General features: G+C 45.9%; 1 protein-coding gene across 1 annotated transcript in view; it reads right to left on the reverse strand.

The window, feature by feature from the left end:
* LOC147905270 (putative E3 ubiquitin ligase SUD1) overlaps positions 1–14308 on the reverse strand; it is a 62798-nt gene extending 48490 nt beyond the window's left edge. The window contains exons 1-3 of the mRNA XM_087397025.1: positions 13933–14308; positions 12706–13437; positions 11789–12544 (exon numbers count right to left, since the gene is read on the reverse strand). Of these exons, the coding sequence (XP_087253151.1) occupies positions 11789–12544; positions 12706–13437; positions 13933–14190 (1746 nt within the window). The 5' untranslated portion in view covers positions 14191–14308. The remainder of the gene's footprint in view (positions 1–11788; positions 12545–12705; positions 13438–13932) is intronic.
* Between the last annotated feature and the right edge of the window lie 3514 nt (positions 14309–17822).

Genomic DNA, 17822 nt, shown 5'->3' on the forward strand with positions numbered 1-17822 from the left:
TTGCGAATTCCCAAGGAATCCAAGAGCCTAAGTACCGGTTTGGTTCCAAAGTTATCCCCTAGATACTGTGGTCCGTTCAAGGTCATTAAAAGAATTAGACCAATTGCATATCGACTAGAATTGCCTCTTGATGTTAAAGTACATCCAATATTTCATGTCAGTAGACTGAAAGAAGTATTGGGTGCGGATGATCAACTTGTTTCTCCTCAAGAAATAATAGAAGTTACAGATTTGACTTTTATTCCACATGAACCTGAGTGTATTCTTGAATTTCGTAAAAGACAGATTCATAATAGAACTATCACGGAATACAAGATCAAGTGGAGGGATCGTGTTGAGGAGGATGCAACATGGGAGACATTACAAAACCTCCAGAGGACATTCCCGGGTTTTTTAGCGAACTCAGGAGTGAGTTCTTAGAGGAGGGGAAGTATGTCATGTGCACAGATTGGTATCCCACATGTACTGGGTGCACAAGACTAGCTCAGGTAGCCTGGGGAGGCTTAGAGCTAGGCAAGCTTGATTCCCGGGTTGAGTGGCAAGGGTACGAACCAATTAGAGGTCTTCGCTATTTTTGGCGCCTGGGGCCCGAGTCTATATAAAGGGCCCAGAGGTTCAGTTCTCAGAGAGCCGATAGGAGCAAGTCTCGTTCCCAGGTGCTAGGTCTGATCTTGGATTGAGTTGCAGACGCGCGCCTGCATCATAGCGTAGCCCAAGGCCCAACAACAGATCCCAGGCTTCACAACGCCACCCAGTGGTATGGGACACCAGGCTGGTTAGGATCTGGATGGGAGTTCGTGCCAATAGCTCAACTCGTGGCTCGGAGGGGACATCTCTTGATTCGGGATCACATCTCGTAGATGTCATGGTTGGGTGGTGAGCAGCGTGCTCAGTTTCCTCACGTTGGTGTGTTCTTGTGTTTGCTTGCACATTAGAGGTTTCAGGAGTGCTGGGATTGTGTCAGCTTCTCTCTTCCGTTTCTGATCCGCCTTCTTCTTCAGGCATTCTTTGGCGGAGTGGCCAAGCTTTTCACAGTAATAGCACTTCATTTTCTTCTTTCGGTCAGCGTCCTCTAACTTCTTGAACTCCTTTGGCTTGCCTTTTCCAAGCTTGTCTTTGACCACTAATGCCTTCTCGTCGGATTGCGTAAACAGTTTCTCTCGAGCCTCCTCCTGAAGCAGGAGTGGACCAAGCTCCTCAAAGGTGATTGGCTTAGTCCGTTGACCCGCAATGATCGTAGTCACAAAACTTTTGAAACTCCGTGGCAACTTGTGGAGTGTGAGCAACGCCAATTGACTCGAGTCCGCGAGCGGGTCCCGCACGACTTTCACCTTTATCAGATGGTCATGCACACTATCACCCTCATTCATATCAAGATTATAAAGCTGATGCTGAAGAGTAATGATACGGGCTGTATTATCAGTTTCATACAGCTCCTTCAGTATGGCCCACCCCTCTGAAGACGTCTCTGCCAACTGGATATGAGGAATCACAGCATCTGATGTCGTGCCAATTAGCATTGCTAAGGCTTGAGCATCCCTCTCCTCCCATGCACTGAGTTCATCCGCATCTGCTTCAAAAAAAACTTCATCTCTTTTGTCCACAATGTCCTCTGACTTCTCCTCGGTCCCAATCACTATCTTCCACAGCTTCTGTGCCAACAGATGGCTTCGGATCTTGACTTTCCAGATTGGATAGTTCATCCCATCGAGCTTTCCAACTTCACCAAAATTGGGAATAAATGAAGAAGGAAGATGACTGGAGAAGGAGGAAGGACGAGCAGTGGGTGTAAAGGCTTCTGAACGCTAATCCATCTCGTTGAATAGCAAACTGAACAACTGAAGCAAAAAAAGATGTACTGACCTCCCGTGCTAGCCTGAGCTGAAAACAGAATCGCCTTTCTGCCAAGGGACTCCTTCCTTCAAAGAGTGCTTTGATGAAGAAGAGTTGTGAGCCTATGGCTCTGATACCATGTTAGAAATCAAGAGGGAATGAATCACTCAAACCTCCACCCAAGATCTCTCCAACTCTTACACACACTCAACTCAGATAGATGATCACAGATGCAATAAACACTCTCTCAGAAATAAATATATATTCATCCACCAGATGATGGGCAGAAAAATAGCTCCAAGGGAGCAGTACAAAACACAGCAAAGTGCTGGAGAATATTGATGGACTCTCTCTCTCAACAACTGCTCCAGATCTGAGTGCTGAGTCTCTCTCTCCCCAGCTCTCCTACCTCTCACTACCCCTTGTCCCCTCAAATCGGGAGCTCACAAGTGGGCACAATGAGTTTCTAACAGTTAAGGTGTCTCTGGAGCTCCTCTGCCGAGGAAGACAAAAGAGCCACATCATTTGCATAAAGTAATATCCGGATCAGTGTGCCCGCAAGAGAGCAACCAGCCCCTCCCTGTGTCTGCATCGCTGTCTCAAGTTCATCAATGTAGAGGCCAAACAGGGTAGGTGATAATGGACACCCTCGTTTGATCCCAATAGTGCTCATGATCTCATCTGTCCACTCAGATCCTGCCCAGGACTCTGCCTGAAACTCTCTCGTAAAGTGCCATGACAGCCAAGATGATCTCCTGGTCATAACCCAAATCCTTTAGGCGTCGTATGAGGTGGGCTCTCGGAACCGTGTCAAATGCCTTGCAGAAATCCACAAAGCAATAGTAAACCCTCTGCTTCCGCGCCCTCGCCTCCTCCCATAAGCATGAGAATGTGGTCCATGGTTCCATGATCACGCCGAAAACCAGCCCGTCCTGCTACTCTTAGTCCTCGACACTCCGCAACTCTGCTAACCTCGGAATCAAGCACTGATGCATAAATCTTGGACATGACATGTCCAATCATAATGGTCATGTAATTCTCCAAGCTCATAGGATCCCTTGCCTTGTGGATCGGTGAAATAGTGTTAATGGCCGAGGTGCGTGGAAACCCCAAACAAACAGCTTCATTAAAGAGCTTTGCTAAGATCGGGGCTAGAAGGTTAATCCCTTTTGCAATGAACTCAGTGCATAGTCTCTCATGATCCTTCGCTCGGCGATTATGAAGTTTCATTGCGGCATCCTTTACCCCCCCTTAGTAAAGAGGGTGCATGATGTGGGGCGTGGCATATGTGAAAGATTAGGGACTGGCTAATTTGGGATGTCATAAAGTGTGCGTGCATAATTATACCAGACCTGAGTGTCAGTGAGTGGTGATGGGGACCCCGTCCCTCTAGAAATCTCCGCCAAAAGTCCTTAGAGTTGTTACTAAACAAAATGTTCAGTAGTTCCTCCTCGTTCCAACGAATGAAATCTAATTTCTTTCTACCTACTAGTCGACGATACTTGCGTAGCGTCTCTGGTCTCGCTCAGAAGACTACTTTTGGTTTCGAATCTAGCTATTACGAGATACGGTCCCAAGGGGTGGTGGGCGGGTGGAGCAAGTGGTGTGAGGGAAAGCATGAAGGACAGCCTCGTGCAATGAGCAGGTAACCATGGCAGCACGGTCCTGTAATAGGGGTATGAAGTCAATATAAGCGAGAAGTATGTACAGACGGCCATAGTAAGTAGATGAGTGGTCGCGGTCAAAGCGTATATCATGATAGGTGGAGTAAGAACTCAGTGGGGTGGAGGGCGCTGTGGGACGAGGAGTGGAAATGCTAAAGAAAAGGTAGATATGATCAACCCCTGGAGGGAGAGGTGCTACAATAAAATCAATGATGCGAGATGTGAAGACAGGGGATCCCATGATGTAATCAACAATGCTAGAACCTCCCCCATGTGGAAAACATATGAGGACCACCTGAGGCAAGCCATCTGTCAAGACCATTATAATAATGAGATCATGCATCCTACCGAGGTCTAAAAGGGCTTGCCCGTAAGATGTGACTGGACCTCGTCTGTCAGACGAAACCTGTAGCATACATGCATCCTCAAGGTCAATGTCTGGCAATAGAAGGGAATCATCCCTGAAGTCGAGGAGTGGTACCTGATGGACGCCTGTCCTCGTGTTGAAGTCCCAACTAGGAGGACTTCTCCGCGGCTAGAAAAGTCAACAATGGACTGATAAAGAGCTGCAAATGGAGATGTCTCATCCTCGTCTCGAGTATCCCTAGCAAAGTGGGAGGTCTCAGGAGGGAAGTAGCATACTGCAACAAACAAATCCTAGCTGTCCAAGTGTCAGATCCAGATTAAGAGAAACCTAGAATGTGCATCTCTCAGCTCTATTAAAATGGATCCCAACAGTGTGGATCTATAAAGCAATGCTACTCCACCTGACCCTTACCCTCCCCCTATATCCCTCGTCTCATCTCTGTAGGCAGACTCCCATGTGTACCCGCTGACTACTGGTAGTGGGCGCTCTGAGCTCTTATGTGTCTCCGAGTAAAAGACTATGACGTGACCTATGTAGGATTCCGAGAAGTTCCCTAGTTCAGACCATAAGGTACCATTACAGTTCCAAATGGTCAGGATAGGGTCTTGGATATCCGAGTCTCATAGACCCCACTTCCCTATGTAAGGGAGGAGCTACCCAACTGGGGCCTGTAAGAAGTCGTCCCTCTCGTACCACTGCCCCCTTCCCCTCCTTCCGGGCCTAATCCTGCTATCATAACAAGGAGCGCATCTCCTCAGACTATAGGGAGGTGAGGTCGTCATCCATAGAGACCGTTGGCTGATCTCGTAGGACTGACCTGTGCCGTAAAGCTGAAAGTCGTGCTTGAGCGTCATGAAACCATATGATTAGGGGCTGCTCTCAATTGGGGTCTCTCCCCACCCGCCATGCCCTCTCCATCCTGTGCTCAACCAAACCTAGAGTAGTGGCCACAAAGGCCGTCACATCTCTCATCGGTGTAGCCTTAGTGCGCCGCATCCCACGGACTCTGATGTTAAGAGCCTTGCTACTGCTCCATGAGGGTAGCCAAAACGGTTACCCTTGCAGGTTCCCGTTTGGCCACGTCAACCCATGTGGAAGTCCCCTCAATGATAGATTGCATGCTCACAATCTGTGCCTCAACAACCGGGGTGCTCCCTGGAACTGTGTGTGGCTATGACCTCCAGCTGGAGCTGCGACATATCCTGTCCGGGTCCCTGAATGAGACCAGCCTGCTCCCGAATGGCGCGAGCCTGTTCCAGTATGACGTGGCTCTGCTTTGGTTGAAGCGGACCTGCTCCTGTGCGAAGCGTGTCGGCTCCATCCCACGCTCACGGATACTATGTACCTCCATGAGCACGGTCTCCCAAGCCTCTGGTGCGTAAGCCCGTCCGTGTCCTAGCTGAAACTGGAATGGCTGTGATATAAGAGTATGGGGATGTTGGAAAGGTCACCTCCCCATCTGTAAGCCCCCATACGAGGAGAGCATGGGGGAGGGAGACCTAGGACAGTACCCAACAGAAAAAGAGAGAAAGGGGCTGCCACATAGACAGCATCATGGCTGTCATGTGGGCAGCACATCTAGAACTGTTATGGGCAGGACAGAGGGCCAGGAAAGTGCGGAAGCATGGCAGATCTGTACGGATTACAGATGCCTGATGTACGGCTGGTTTCAGGGTCACGTATGGAGCTCAGGCAGGAGCCCTAGAGCTGGAACAAGCCCGGAGCAGAGGCAAGACAGTCTGGGACAGATTGCGATGGATCTACGACAGGAGGCGCACTGTTTGCAGTAGGTTTTGGGGGGGGCTGGACCTTGTATTTATAGGGCATCTGCCCTTGAAAGGTGGGCCAAGGGCCCTTGTATTGAGAGCCCCAAAAGGGCAGCCCACAGTCCCATAAATGGGGAGCTGTGGGGTCGGTTTTCAGACAGACTGAGTCGGCCAGATTAGGGCTGACCAGTCGGTATTTTTGCAGGTCTTGGGGCCTATATAAAGAGGCCATTCAGGCCTCATTTGATATCATCTGAAGCAGCAATTCCACCAGCAGAAGGAGCAGCAGCAGGGCTACCTTTGGGCCTACAGTCAGGAGGAGAAAGAAGTACCTTGTGCTGCAGACTTAGCTTGCAGGAGGCTGCCCACCTAGGCTGGTTTCCAGACAGCAAGGTGGAGAGGATCATTCTGGACGGAAAGTCTACTCACGCTCGAGGTGGAGCACGCGGACTCTAGTCTAGAGATAGCCAGCAGATAGGAGGACTTTGTGGTAAGATCAGAGGACCACACCATTGGTGGGACTCTGGATCTGTCTTTCTTGTATTGTGTCCATAGTTGTGGACAGAAATATATTATTTGGTGGTTTCTCTATCTGGTTGGTTCATTGTCTATTGATGAGTCTGCACACCTATTGTATGCACATAAGTAAAGAAGTCTGTGATTCCACACCCACACCGCCCACTGTGTGAGCTCCTGGGCATTACTACAAGTCTTCCGCTGCATGTACCCTCTGTTGGGTATTTTCTAACATGGTATCAGAGCCCAAGTAGGAGGCTCACAGGTGTGGGAGCCTAAAGGCAGGGACCTTGCTGAAGGATGACCCTGATTCAGAAGCTCTTGGGAATCGACTTCCACGACTGGAGGATTGTGCCCTTGCGAGAAGGAGGGTGACTCAGGTTCAGTCAGGTGCGTTCAGAGTTCTGGTTTACTGAATTTGAGTTTGGTTGACTTTGCTGTGTGGTATATACAGCAAAGATGTCGACATCTACAGCCTCTTCAGCCCCTACTTTCCCTTCCTCCTCCTCCAGTTTTCTCTCTTTCACTATCCCTAACTTTGGAGAGTCTGGGAACCTGGACGGGACTAATTACCCGATCTGGAAAGTGAAGATCCGGAGTCATTTAGTGGCTCGGAAGTTGTGGAAGCTGACCACGGGAGAGGAGTCGAAGCCGGAAGACTTGGTGGACAGTAAAGGGAAGGTACTCATGGCAGTAGACAGAGAGGAGCTTGAAGCTTGGGAAGAAAGAGATGCCCATGCCCTGGCAATAATCATAGGGTCTACGGCGGACTCTGTTCTTCCGCATATCCAACTGGCCGAGACGTCAGTAGAGGCGTGGGCCACACTGAAAGATCTGTACGAGACAGATAATACCTCCCGGATTGTGCTTCTTCAGCATCAACTCTACAATCTTGATATGGAAGAAGGCGATACGGTACATAGCCATTTGACGAAGGTCAAGGTGGTGCGGGATCAACTGGCAGCAATTGGTCAGAAGACGGACTCATGCCATCTGGCCTTGATGGTACTGAGGAGATTGCCTTGGAGTTTCAAGAGCTTTGTTACGGCTGTGATAGTAGGACAGAGAACCAAACCTCTGACGTTTGAGGAGTTGTGTCCATTACTGCTACAGGAGGAAGCTCGGGAGAAGCTCTACAACGAGGACAAAGATGACAAGGCGATGCTGGCAAAGGATTCTGTTGGCAAAGGCAAGGGCAAGCCTAACGGTGGCAAGTCCAATAAAGACGACGAGGGGACTTCGAAGAGAAAGCACAAGAAGAAGTGTTTCTATTGTGATACGCCCGGACATTTTGCAAAGGACTGCAGAAAGAAAAAGGCGGATCTGAAAAACAAACAGGAGTCTGACTCAGATTCAGAGGGAAAAACCAAAGCAAATGTGGTAGTCGAAGAATTGTTCCTGGTGACATCACCGAGTGTTACCGAGGTCAGATATGTTGATCCAGAAGTCACAGTAAGGATGTCTGACATAGAGATGTGGGTCGACGAGGAGTCAGATGCCTTTGTGAAGGTAAAGGACAGTATGGAGCGCTTGGTACCTTCCAGGTGTGTAGCTGTTGACACTGACACAAGGGTGGATTCCATGGAAAGCCCTGGGGTCTCATGGTCAGATGGATGCTGGATTTCAGAAGGGGACAGGACAGGATTACACAGGATCTTGGCGGGTGCCTCATTGAGGTACAGGGTGTGCTTTTAGAGCGAACATTCAGGCAGTACAACAGTCTGGTATGTATTTGATATTCTGCATTTGAGCCTTTATAGCATGCTATGGAGAGATTCTGCTCTTCATTCGTCTCAGGTGATAAGAGATTGGAAGGAATTGGCCTTCTTCGAAGGCAGAAGGGGAAGTATTGGTGCTTCTTCAAATCTTGGACGCAGATTGCTAGAAGGTGGTGGACAAAGAGTACTGAAGCCAGAAGAGTACCTGCTTGAGAACTCAGCAAGAGTTCATGGTCCAGGTTATCTGGAAATATTCATTGGTTGCAGACCTTGCCAAAGGAAGGACGGGTTGAAATAGACCCTCAGAGCAAGGTGCCTGGAAGACTCCAGGTTGTTCACTCATTATGAGGGGGACGACTGGAAGATCGTGACGGCTGGGTTGCTCAAGTTCAGAGGCGGGAATGCGACTGAAGGAGGTGGTACCAGGAGGTGCTACCAGAGATGGACCTGCGTACCAGGATGGTGTGCCGAAGCGGAACCGGACCTGGTGGAGCAGGAGCCACTGGATGCAAAGCCAGAAAAAGATTTCGACACCGAAAGGTTCCAGAGGACTACGACTAGGGAGTTACTAGAGCATCTTCATCGACGTGTTGGCATTGGGCTGAGATGTGTCAGTGAGAGGGGGTGTTGGAAAGGTCACCTCCCCATCTGTAAGCCCCCATATGAGGAGAGCATGGGGAGCGCTTGGTACCTTCCAGGTGTGTAGCTGTTGACACTGACACGAGGGTGGATTCCATGGAAAGCCCCGGGGTCTCATGGTCAGATGGATGCTGGATTTCAGAAGGGGACAGGACAGGATTACACAGGATCTTGGCGGGTGCCTCATTGACGTACAGGGTTTGCTTTCAGAGCGAACATTCAGGCAGTACAACAGTCGGTATTTTTGCAGGTCTTGGGGCCTATATAAAGAGGCCATTTGATATCATCTGAAGCAGCTATTCCACCAGCAGCAGGAGCAGCAGCAGGGCTACCTTTGGGCCTACAGTCAGGAGGAGAAAGAAGTACCTTGTGCTGCAGACTTAGCTTGCAGGAGGCTGCCCACCTAGGCTGGTTTCCAGACAGCAAGGTGGAGAGGATCATTCTGGACGGAAAGTCTACTCACGCTCGAGGTGGAGCACGCGGACTCTAGTCTAGAGATAGCCAGCAGATAGGAGGAGGACTTTGTGGTAAGATCAGAGGACCACACCATTGGTGGGACTCTGGATTTGTCTCTCTTGTATTGTGTCCATAGTTGTGGCCACAAAGGCCGTCACATCTCTCATCGGTGTAGCCTTAGTGCGCCGCATCCCACGGACTCTGATGTTAAGAGCCTTGCTACTGCTCCATGAGGGTAGCCAAAACAGTTACCCTTGCGGGTTCCCGTTTGGCCACGTCAACCCATGTGGAAGTCCCCTCAATGATAGATTGCATGCTCACAATCTGTGCCTCAACAACCGGGATGCTCCTTGGAACTGTGTGTGGCTATGACCTCCAGCCGGAGCTGCGAAATATCCTGTCTGGGTCCCTGAATGAGACCAGCCTGCTCCCGAATGGCGCGAGCCTGTTCCTGTATGACGTGGCTCTGCTTTGGTTGAAGCGGACCTGCTCCTGTGCGAAGCGTGTCGGCTCCATCCCATGCTCACGGATACTGTGTACCTCCATGAGCACGGTCTCCCAAGCCTCTGGTGCGTAAGCCCGTCCGTGTCCTAGCTGAAACTGGAATGGCTGTGATATAAGAGTATGGGGATGAGGCCGGAAGCTGGGCGGTGACTGGGTGAGCTGGGTGAGGTACGGAGATGGCAGTGGCATGGATGAGGCAATCCCAACGAGATGTGGGAGCGTAGGTTGACTGAGAGGGAGAGGGGAGAGAAAGGTCAAGGCGTAAGGCGGAGCATTGTATGATACCTCCGAAGTAGGTGCCATAATCGGTGCGAGAGCTGTAATGGGGGAGGAGGGGACAAATGAGGACTGTGACAACCTCCCTTTCCCAAAGCGAAGGGAGGAGGCCAATGTGATGGGTATATCACTGTCTTGTCATGGCTGACAGTAACCGTGGCTGGAGATGTAGATGCTGTAGCTGAGTCTGAGGCTGAAGCAGAAGATGAGGATGTAGCGAGAGCAATGGTTACTTGGTCCAAAGTATTGATTAGCTTATTGTGGTTGAGTCATCTCTTACAAAAATTTAATGGGAAGAATTTCCCTCGTGGGCCAGACAGGTACAGCAGCAGTACAGGTCAAATAGCAACAGGACAGCACCGTACTGACTATTGGCCTATTGACCTCAACCGTAGATGGGCAAAGCAGACACGAGCAGGCATAGGCAGAAAATGCAGGCGTAGATGCTGATATGGCAGCTCCGAGCAATGTGCACACAGGTCGGGGCAGTTTGCTGCAGGCCCAGAACATCAATAGGGATCTACAATAGCCTTTTATAGGCTCCAAATCCAGTCTGTAAACTCACAGACCAGTCTGAGTCTATGAGATGGCAGTTAAACATGAGTCTTCAAAAGAGTATTCTAGGCATTTCCGTTGCATTAACATCCAAGGCAGGAAGTTAATAATCCACACAAATGCCGCATTTGATGGGTTGGATGCAAAACCTGCCAAATGCATCTTTGTTGGTTATGCAGATGAACAAAATGGGAAAAAGGCTTTATGACATCCAAGGCAGGAAGCTAATAATCAACAGAGATGCGGCATTTGATAAGTTTGATGACTCTCAGCAAAAGCAGCAAAAGCAGCAGCTAGTCAGCTTGGAAGATGATGGATAGCAGGAGGTGGAGCTTGAACAGCCCACACTGCCTCATAAGCAAATAAGCTTGTAATTCCACCCACACCACACACTCTCTGAGCTCCTGGGCTTTTCTATAAGTCTTCCACTGTGCATACCCTCTGTTGGTCAATTTCTAACAACCCTCTATTCTAAGAGGCCTTAATCTCAACAAATTAATCCATACATATATCTTAGACACACACACACCCACACGCACGCACACACACCTACCTTTGTAAGACTAGAATATATCCAATCAGATAAATTATTCACACACATACCTTAACCTAATTTCTTAGGTTAGAGGGATGGCTTCAAAATTTCACGGAAAGGAGGGGGTTGAACTCAAGATATTTGATACACACTTTCACCATGGATATGATGTGAAAACAGTGGTGTAAAAAGAGTCTTGAATGCTTACCCTCTTAAATAAGAGGGGAGGGAATCCCTCCGCTCATAAACAGAGGGAGGTCTATTAATGTCCCCTCAATTTCATCTTTCCACCTCTGCCTTTTTCCCTTTTCCAATTTATTAATATATCAGAGTAACTTCTAGCGTATAATGTTAGCGGTGCGCTCAGAAGTTAAAATAGTTAGCCTAGGAGTAATTTGGACATGGCAAACCCACTTTTTGGGGTGGACATGTGGCATGGGAGGCATGCTTACTATCATGTGGCTAGCTTTCATTGGAGATTAGGGACCAATTTAAAATGTAACACACTATACGGCACAGAATAAAAATATTCCCATGACGGAGCATGCAAGATCCTTGGTAGCATCAAGTGAAATCGACCATGGATAAGCCATAGGCAGCATATCACCTAATGACTCGCCACAAGGATTGGGTAGCAAACAAGATCCTTACCAACAATAGGAAGCTTATGACCTAATGGCATCTTGCATATAATTGCAAGGTCTTATTCCACCCCATCTTCCACCTCAAAAGGCTGAAGAGAGAGCAACAACTAATCCTCAACAAACAAGCATGTATATGGCCATTGTTTTCTTGTTTTATTAACAAAACACTAGGTCAGCCATAAACAACTGAGCAAAAGAAAATGACACGCATGCATAAGCACCAATGTGTTTGCCATGTAAGTGTGTGTTTGCATTCCCCACCAAAAAAACAAATAGCATGCAGTTTGCAATGCTCCAAAAATTAGAAGGGCGTACCTCGCGAAGCAAGCTTACAAAAATGCTTATTTGAAGCATATACACAATGCCAACAAGCCAATGAAGAAGAGTGCTTGTAATAGGTGAAGCCCGAAAGAAATTGAATCGGTTTGCAATGGTGCCTCCAAGCATACCGAGGGTGCATATGTCTAACCACCATCCACACAAGAAGGGGAAAACTCCAAGTTCGATAAGCAAAAGGAAAGCAACTTTAAGCATCGTCATCATATACTTTAACCCTGTAATGACCTGTCTTGCAACAGAGGGGGCAGCCTCTGCCATAGAAGCTACACCACGAATTCGCCCTAAAGTGAGTGACTCTCCCTTGTTATACTTGATAAGGGCTATGAGCCCAAAGTAAAAGCTGATAGCCATCAAAATAACGCTGTAGCCAACCGCGACAGTTGCAGCATCAGAAAGTTTCAACGATGAAACCATAGCCTCTGTCAAAGCATCCATGGAATTTTCAACCACCTTCATACTTGAAACAGAAGCAAAACCTTCGATGCCAATGTTTGCAAAACTGGTGTTCCCACTAATTGAACCATCTGGTAAAAATGCAAGATCGTTCATGAGCCCTGTTGCTACCTTACTAACAGGGATAGTGCGATTCATACTGAGAACAGTTTGGGCTGCTAATTTAGCACCATCAGAGCCAGTAACTATCAGGCGAGAAACAAGGAAAAGGACTGCACGTCCTAGAGTGAAGGGTAAGAAAGCCACAAGTCCCAGAAAAATAGCATTGCTTGCCAAAACCTGCAAAGCATTACCAAAACAATATCTACCTTCATCAAACTGGAATATACACCCTTACAAGCAGAGATCTTAAAAACAACCATCTTCTTGATTCTTAAAAAGAGATTCTCGGCAAAAATTGTAAGAAAAAACAACAAAGGAAACAAGCCTGAAGGACTCACAGTGATTGCATTCTCTACCAAATGGAAAACTGGACCTTGCATGCCAACAAGTTCATCAAAAGGCACATCTTCGGCCCCATCAACATCATCTGCTCCGTCAAACATTTGCTCTACATGGGCTTCTAATCGAGCTGCCTGCATTTCCAAGCGTGCAGCAACATTCTCTGCATTTCTTCTGATTATCTGTCCAGCTCCAGCAGCTAAACCCTGCCCTACACCAGCAACTTCTCTGTTTCCTCCACCAGGCTGGGCTTGAGCACCAGCACCATCAAACCTGTCGCCCACTGGAGGAGCTTGTCCTTGCCTCCTTCCTGCTCTAACCCCATGTCGCCTGTCTAGGCCACCATCATCTCTATCCAAATCAGGGCCACCTAGTTCCCGGAGATGGCGGAAATATTCCCTCAGCGAGGTTGCACCAAGGAAAATAAACACTATACCAGCTGACAATAGGAACCCATGAAGACAATCAGTGAGGAGCAAGGCCGGAGTGAGCCGGCTAATGAAACAGCTCTGGGCTTCTGAAATACTTCTGACAAATGTCAAGCGCCATATCCAGAATGTCGTGAAAGGTATGAAGACTAGCCATACTGAAAGCACAAAGACAAGCCGCAGGAAGAAATGCATTCCCCGACCAGCCTTAAGTGCCATTCCCAGTAGAAATTCCTGAAAAGGCAACCTTGGTGGAGCATTGTCTGCATAGACTGGAGAAAATGCAAAGGGATGCTTACAAACCTGCCAGCAAAAATTACTTCAGTTCAAAAGATCAAAATAAACATTTTCCCTCAAAAAAACCCTTTTTCGCATAGCCAAGATATTAAAGAGCTCATTATACCCTTCGACCAAAATAGTTTCGTACAGTGGGGCGTGTTTGGACTCAAGTGGCACAAACCAATTTAACTGTAATGTTGTCACCTTACAAAGACCATTTGCATCGAATTACTTTTGTCCATTTGAAAAGTAGAAATCTGCAGTACGTAAAGAAACCTGTCGATGTAACTGGCTCAGGGATTGGGGAATGTCACATTTATAAGATGGCTGATGCTTATTGTCGAATGAAAACCAAGAAATGTCTCTCTCTCTCTCTCTCTCTCTCTCTCTCTCTCTCTCCGGGACATCTAATGTGGTCACGTAACGTGACAGGGCAAAAGAGCTCACAAAGATTACGGTAGATTCCTCTCAACCACTTCTGTTTTCGTGACGGAGAAGGCGGCGGATCAGGGGATGTACCTCACACTGTCGAGCGTTGCTGTGATTGAGCCACTGCAGTAGACAATCCTGATGAACATACTTGATGCTTCCGCTGCAGGCACAGGGGTAATAGAGGGGCGAAGCCTTCTCACTTGGGGTGCGACAAATCCGACAAACATCTTCCTCCTCGTCAGCGTCGTCGGTACGGGGAGCAGCCTCCACCAGGCTGCGGGCAGGAGGGGAGAAGGTATCGTGAGATCCTTTGGCTAAGATCTCGGAGGGGGGAGGCAGAGCCATGGGGAATGTGCCAGGGCAAATTGGAGTGTTGGAATGAGACGATGTTCTGAGATGCTAAGGTAAGTCTGCGATTCTTCAGAGGCTCAAAAAACAAGATGGGAGTCATATATACATTAGATGTCGGTCAAAACAGAGTCGGTATTCAACTCACCGCCTATGCTCTTTTAATAACTTAACCTAACCACCTTTGCCCTAGGGTCAATTTCCCCTTACCCCATCCCTTTCGCACCAAATTTCAATCTCCTTGTTGAGCCCATCTGGGTTCGCACATGAGTCCACGGTTTCTTGTTGGACTTGTTTGGCCACCTAATGCTCTATCTCTCCTAATATAGCCAGCACGAATACCAAAGGCCAAACCAATTGGTCCAACCTTTCATGCTACAGTAATCCACAAATGTTGGTACCACTGTGCAGAAATGTGAGGAAAAAATTCCCTACAAATCTGGCCGATCATTATGTGTATAGACACAATCCCTGGCCAACGTACACATAAACACCTAACTGTTTGTTCAATTGCTTTCCTGGATTTTGTATACTCAAACTTAAAAGTTTTAAATCAATTGGCATTGAGTAGGAAAGTAAGAGCCAATAACTTGTCCAAATGGCAATGAATCTCCTTGATAAAAACTATGAGTAGTTTGTGATCACAATAGTCATAAGAGATGCTCTAGTTATGTTTGAAGTCATGTTCGACATTGTTATGCAAGAGCAGATGTGGAGTCCTTGCATGTTAAATTCTGAGAGCCATCTAGAGATAGAGGTTCTCAAAGAGGCCAAGGTAGAAATCACAAAAAGGCTGATGAGAGAAACAATCATCAAGCCAAAAGTAACTAACAAAAAAGGCCTAGCAAACATTCGTAGACTCATCATGTAGAACCACCTTCCACACATCAACATATTCTAGCTTTAAGTAAGCGTTGTTCTACTTTCAAATGCTATTCTAAAAGTAAAAAGACACGAAAAATCCTGACAAAAAAGGCCTAGCAAACATTCGTAGACTCATCATGTAGAACCACCTTCCACACATCAACATATTCTAGCTTTAAGTAAGCGTTGTTCTACTTTCAAATGCTATTCTAAAAGTAAAAAGACACGAAAAATCTTAGCTTTGCATTTGAGAAAAGCTTAGCTTTGCATTATAAAATCTCCTTTCTCTTCTTACACATAGATAATCCCAAATACATACATGTTCTAAAAGCAAAAGGACATGGAAAATTCTAGCTTTAAGTAAGCATTGTTCTACTTTGAAATGCTATTTCCATTTGAGAAAAGCTAGAGAATCTGCAAAATGGATCCTAGGATAGGACTTCAACCATGGCTTGACCAAAATGAATGGAGCTTCAACAAACAACACTTGAGCTAGCCTCTTTGGATAGTATTTGAAAAATGCGTCTACCTATATTATAAGAATAACAAGTAGCCCAGTTAAGATGTTGTAGAGTACATTTATTAGAGTAGATTGAATGTAAACTCACCAAAAACGTCATAAAATTTTAGGTCCCCATTCTTGTGAGTGAATCCTCTCAAGTTGAAATCCTCTTCACCTACAGGCAATAGGCTTAATGCTTTCTCGCTCAAATAAATGTAGAGCTTTTCACTTTCGATGAGATCATGTCTCTAAAACAATGTTCAAGCAAGTAGAAAAGGTATAAGCTTAGGCATTCCTAAATGATTTTGCATACAACCCCAAATAGTTGAATTTGGCATGCTTGGGAGATGGAATACTCACTTCCTGGAACATGGTTGGCAGCCAAAACAACTACAATAGCCCTCCCTCCACATCAAGTTGCGTATGGAGGTAAGCTTTCCCAGTTGCCACAATGTTCCTAAAAGAATCTTGCGTAAGCAAATTGACATCAAACTCCCGGCACCACATCCTCCCGGCACCACATCTTGCATACCTCTTTGTTAACAATGGAAGGTTTTGCATAGAATTTGCATAAATGGTAAATATAAAAAGTAGCTACATTCCTCAGTTAGAAGCATCCAATCACCTTGACAAGCTTGCCAATTGACACTTCCATATTACACTTTTTGATCTTTCAAAAATTGTCTCACCAATTTTTGTTTTTTTTGAAACTTTGCAAGTTCATACCATTAAAATAGAATTCAATCATGACATGCATTTCGAAATCTTGAACTTCATGTAGGCTAGTCATGTAATGATTCTTTATCCTCTTCTATAATTATACATGCTTGAATAATAAATTTAAAGGTCCACTTTGTACATTCACTTTATGAAATATCACATTGATAACTATTCATTCAATTTTCTCATGAGTCTCAAACTTTAAAAATTCTCTACTATGCCTTTACAAGCTACACCACTACATATCTCTAAAAAACCCACCTCAAGGGATATAGTAATAGCCCACAAGGGGGTGAGGTGGGAAATTTGAGCAAAGTGACATATGGCTTTCAAGAATGACAAATATCCACTATGCTTTAAATGCATTTGAGAAAGCATCAAAGTTGGTCCATTCAATGTTTAGATTATGGCATTTACATTATCATAATAAGTAAGTATATAGTATATCTAAAATCCAAGTGATGAGACATTTAGGCCACTGTCTGTTTCTCGCAATGTGGGTAGGCTGTACACTTGTATTAGGGATCCAAATAGTCACCAACTTACAAGGGTCGCATAGTTGGTATAATAAGACTTTCAAAAGACTTAGGTGAATATAAGAGATATATTCTAGTGCACTCGTATTTATCCTAGGGCTTCACTTGTAAATATATAAAATATATCGCATGGGTTCAAATGTAGGAGTTTTTGAATTCAAAAATTCATGGTATACCCTTTATGGAAGGTTGTATCTAAGCTTTCTTACTACTGCACCCCTTGCGAGCAAGATCCATAACTTGCAAATATTATGCATCAATAATAATTCATTCTAAAGCTTGGTGGCATTGAGGGACATTTGTCTATGGATTGTCTACCCATGACAGTCAATGTAGTCTCTTCTTTAGAAATTAACACATCAGACCATTTGGTTCCAATAGTATCTCTTGTATACTCTACGAACATCAATGTATCCCAAGGATGGGAAAATAAATAGATTTTGATGCACTTGTAGCAACGTTGTCTAACCATTTCTATGGAAAGGGTGGGAAGCACTTCAACTCAATCTTGAAAGGCTGCATACTTGGCATCAAGAAGAAACATGATTGACAACCAAGAAGCAAGGACTTGTGTGCATTCATTGTGACAACTTTGGCCACTATTAAGAGAAGTGTTTCAAAAGATAGTTTGCTAAGAAGGTGAACTAGGAAGGCAAACTAAGATTAAACTTTTATGTAGACAATCACAAATAGTAGCCTTACAACATATAACAACCTACAATTTTAGTGTATTGTTGATTTATAAACCATTAGTGCATCAACAAATATGCAATGCTTAGTCAACTTGTTAAACACAATCATGTAATACCTAGTCAGTTTGTTAAGCACAATCGTGGAATAGTATATCACCATGTTTTTAGACCCTGTGAGAGCAAAATTTATCAATTTTGCAATATGAAAATATAACCCAAGACCTAATAAACATAATATTTCCCCATTATTTCACTCAATTAATTGCATTTCGATGGTTGAAATCATCCACTCCCCAAGTGATGAATGGTTTAATA

Source organism: Dipteris shenzhenensis, chromosome 1, assembly GCF_047967505.1.
Source record: "Dipteris shenzhenensis isolate YYH24624 ecotype China chromosome 1, Dip_SZ_1.0, whole genome shotgun sequence".
NCBI classification, from domain to species: Eukaryota; Viridiplantae; Streptophyta; class Polypodiopsida; order Gleicheniales; family Dipteridaceae; genus Dipteris; species Dipteris shenzhenensis.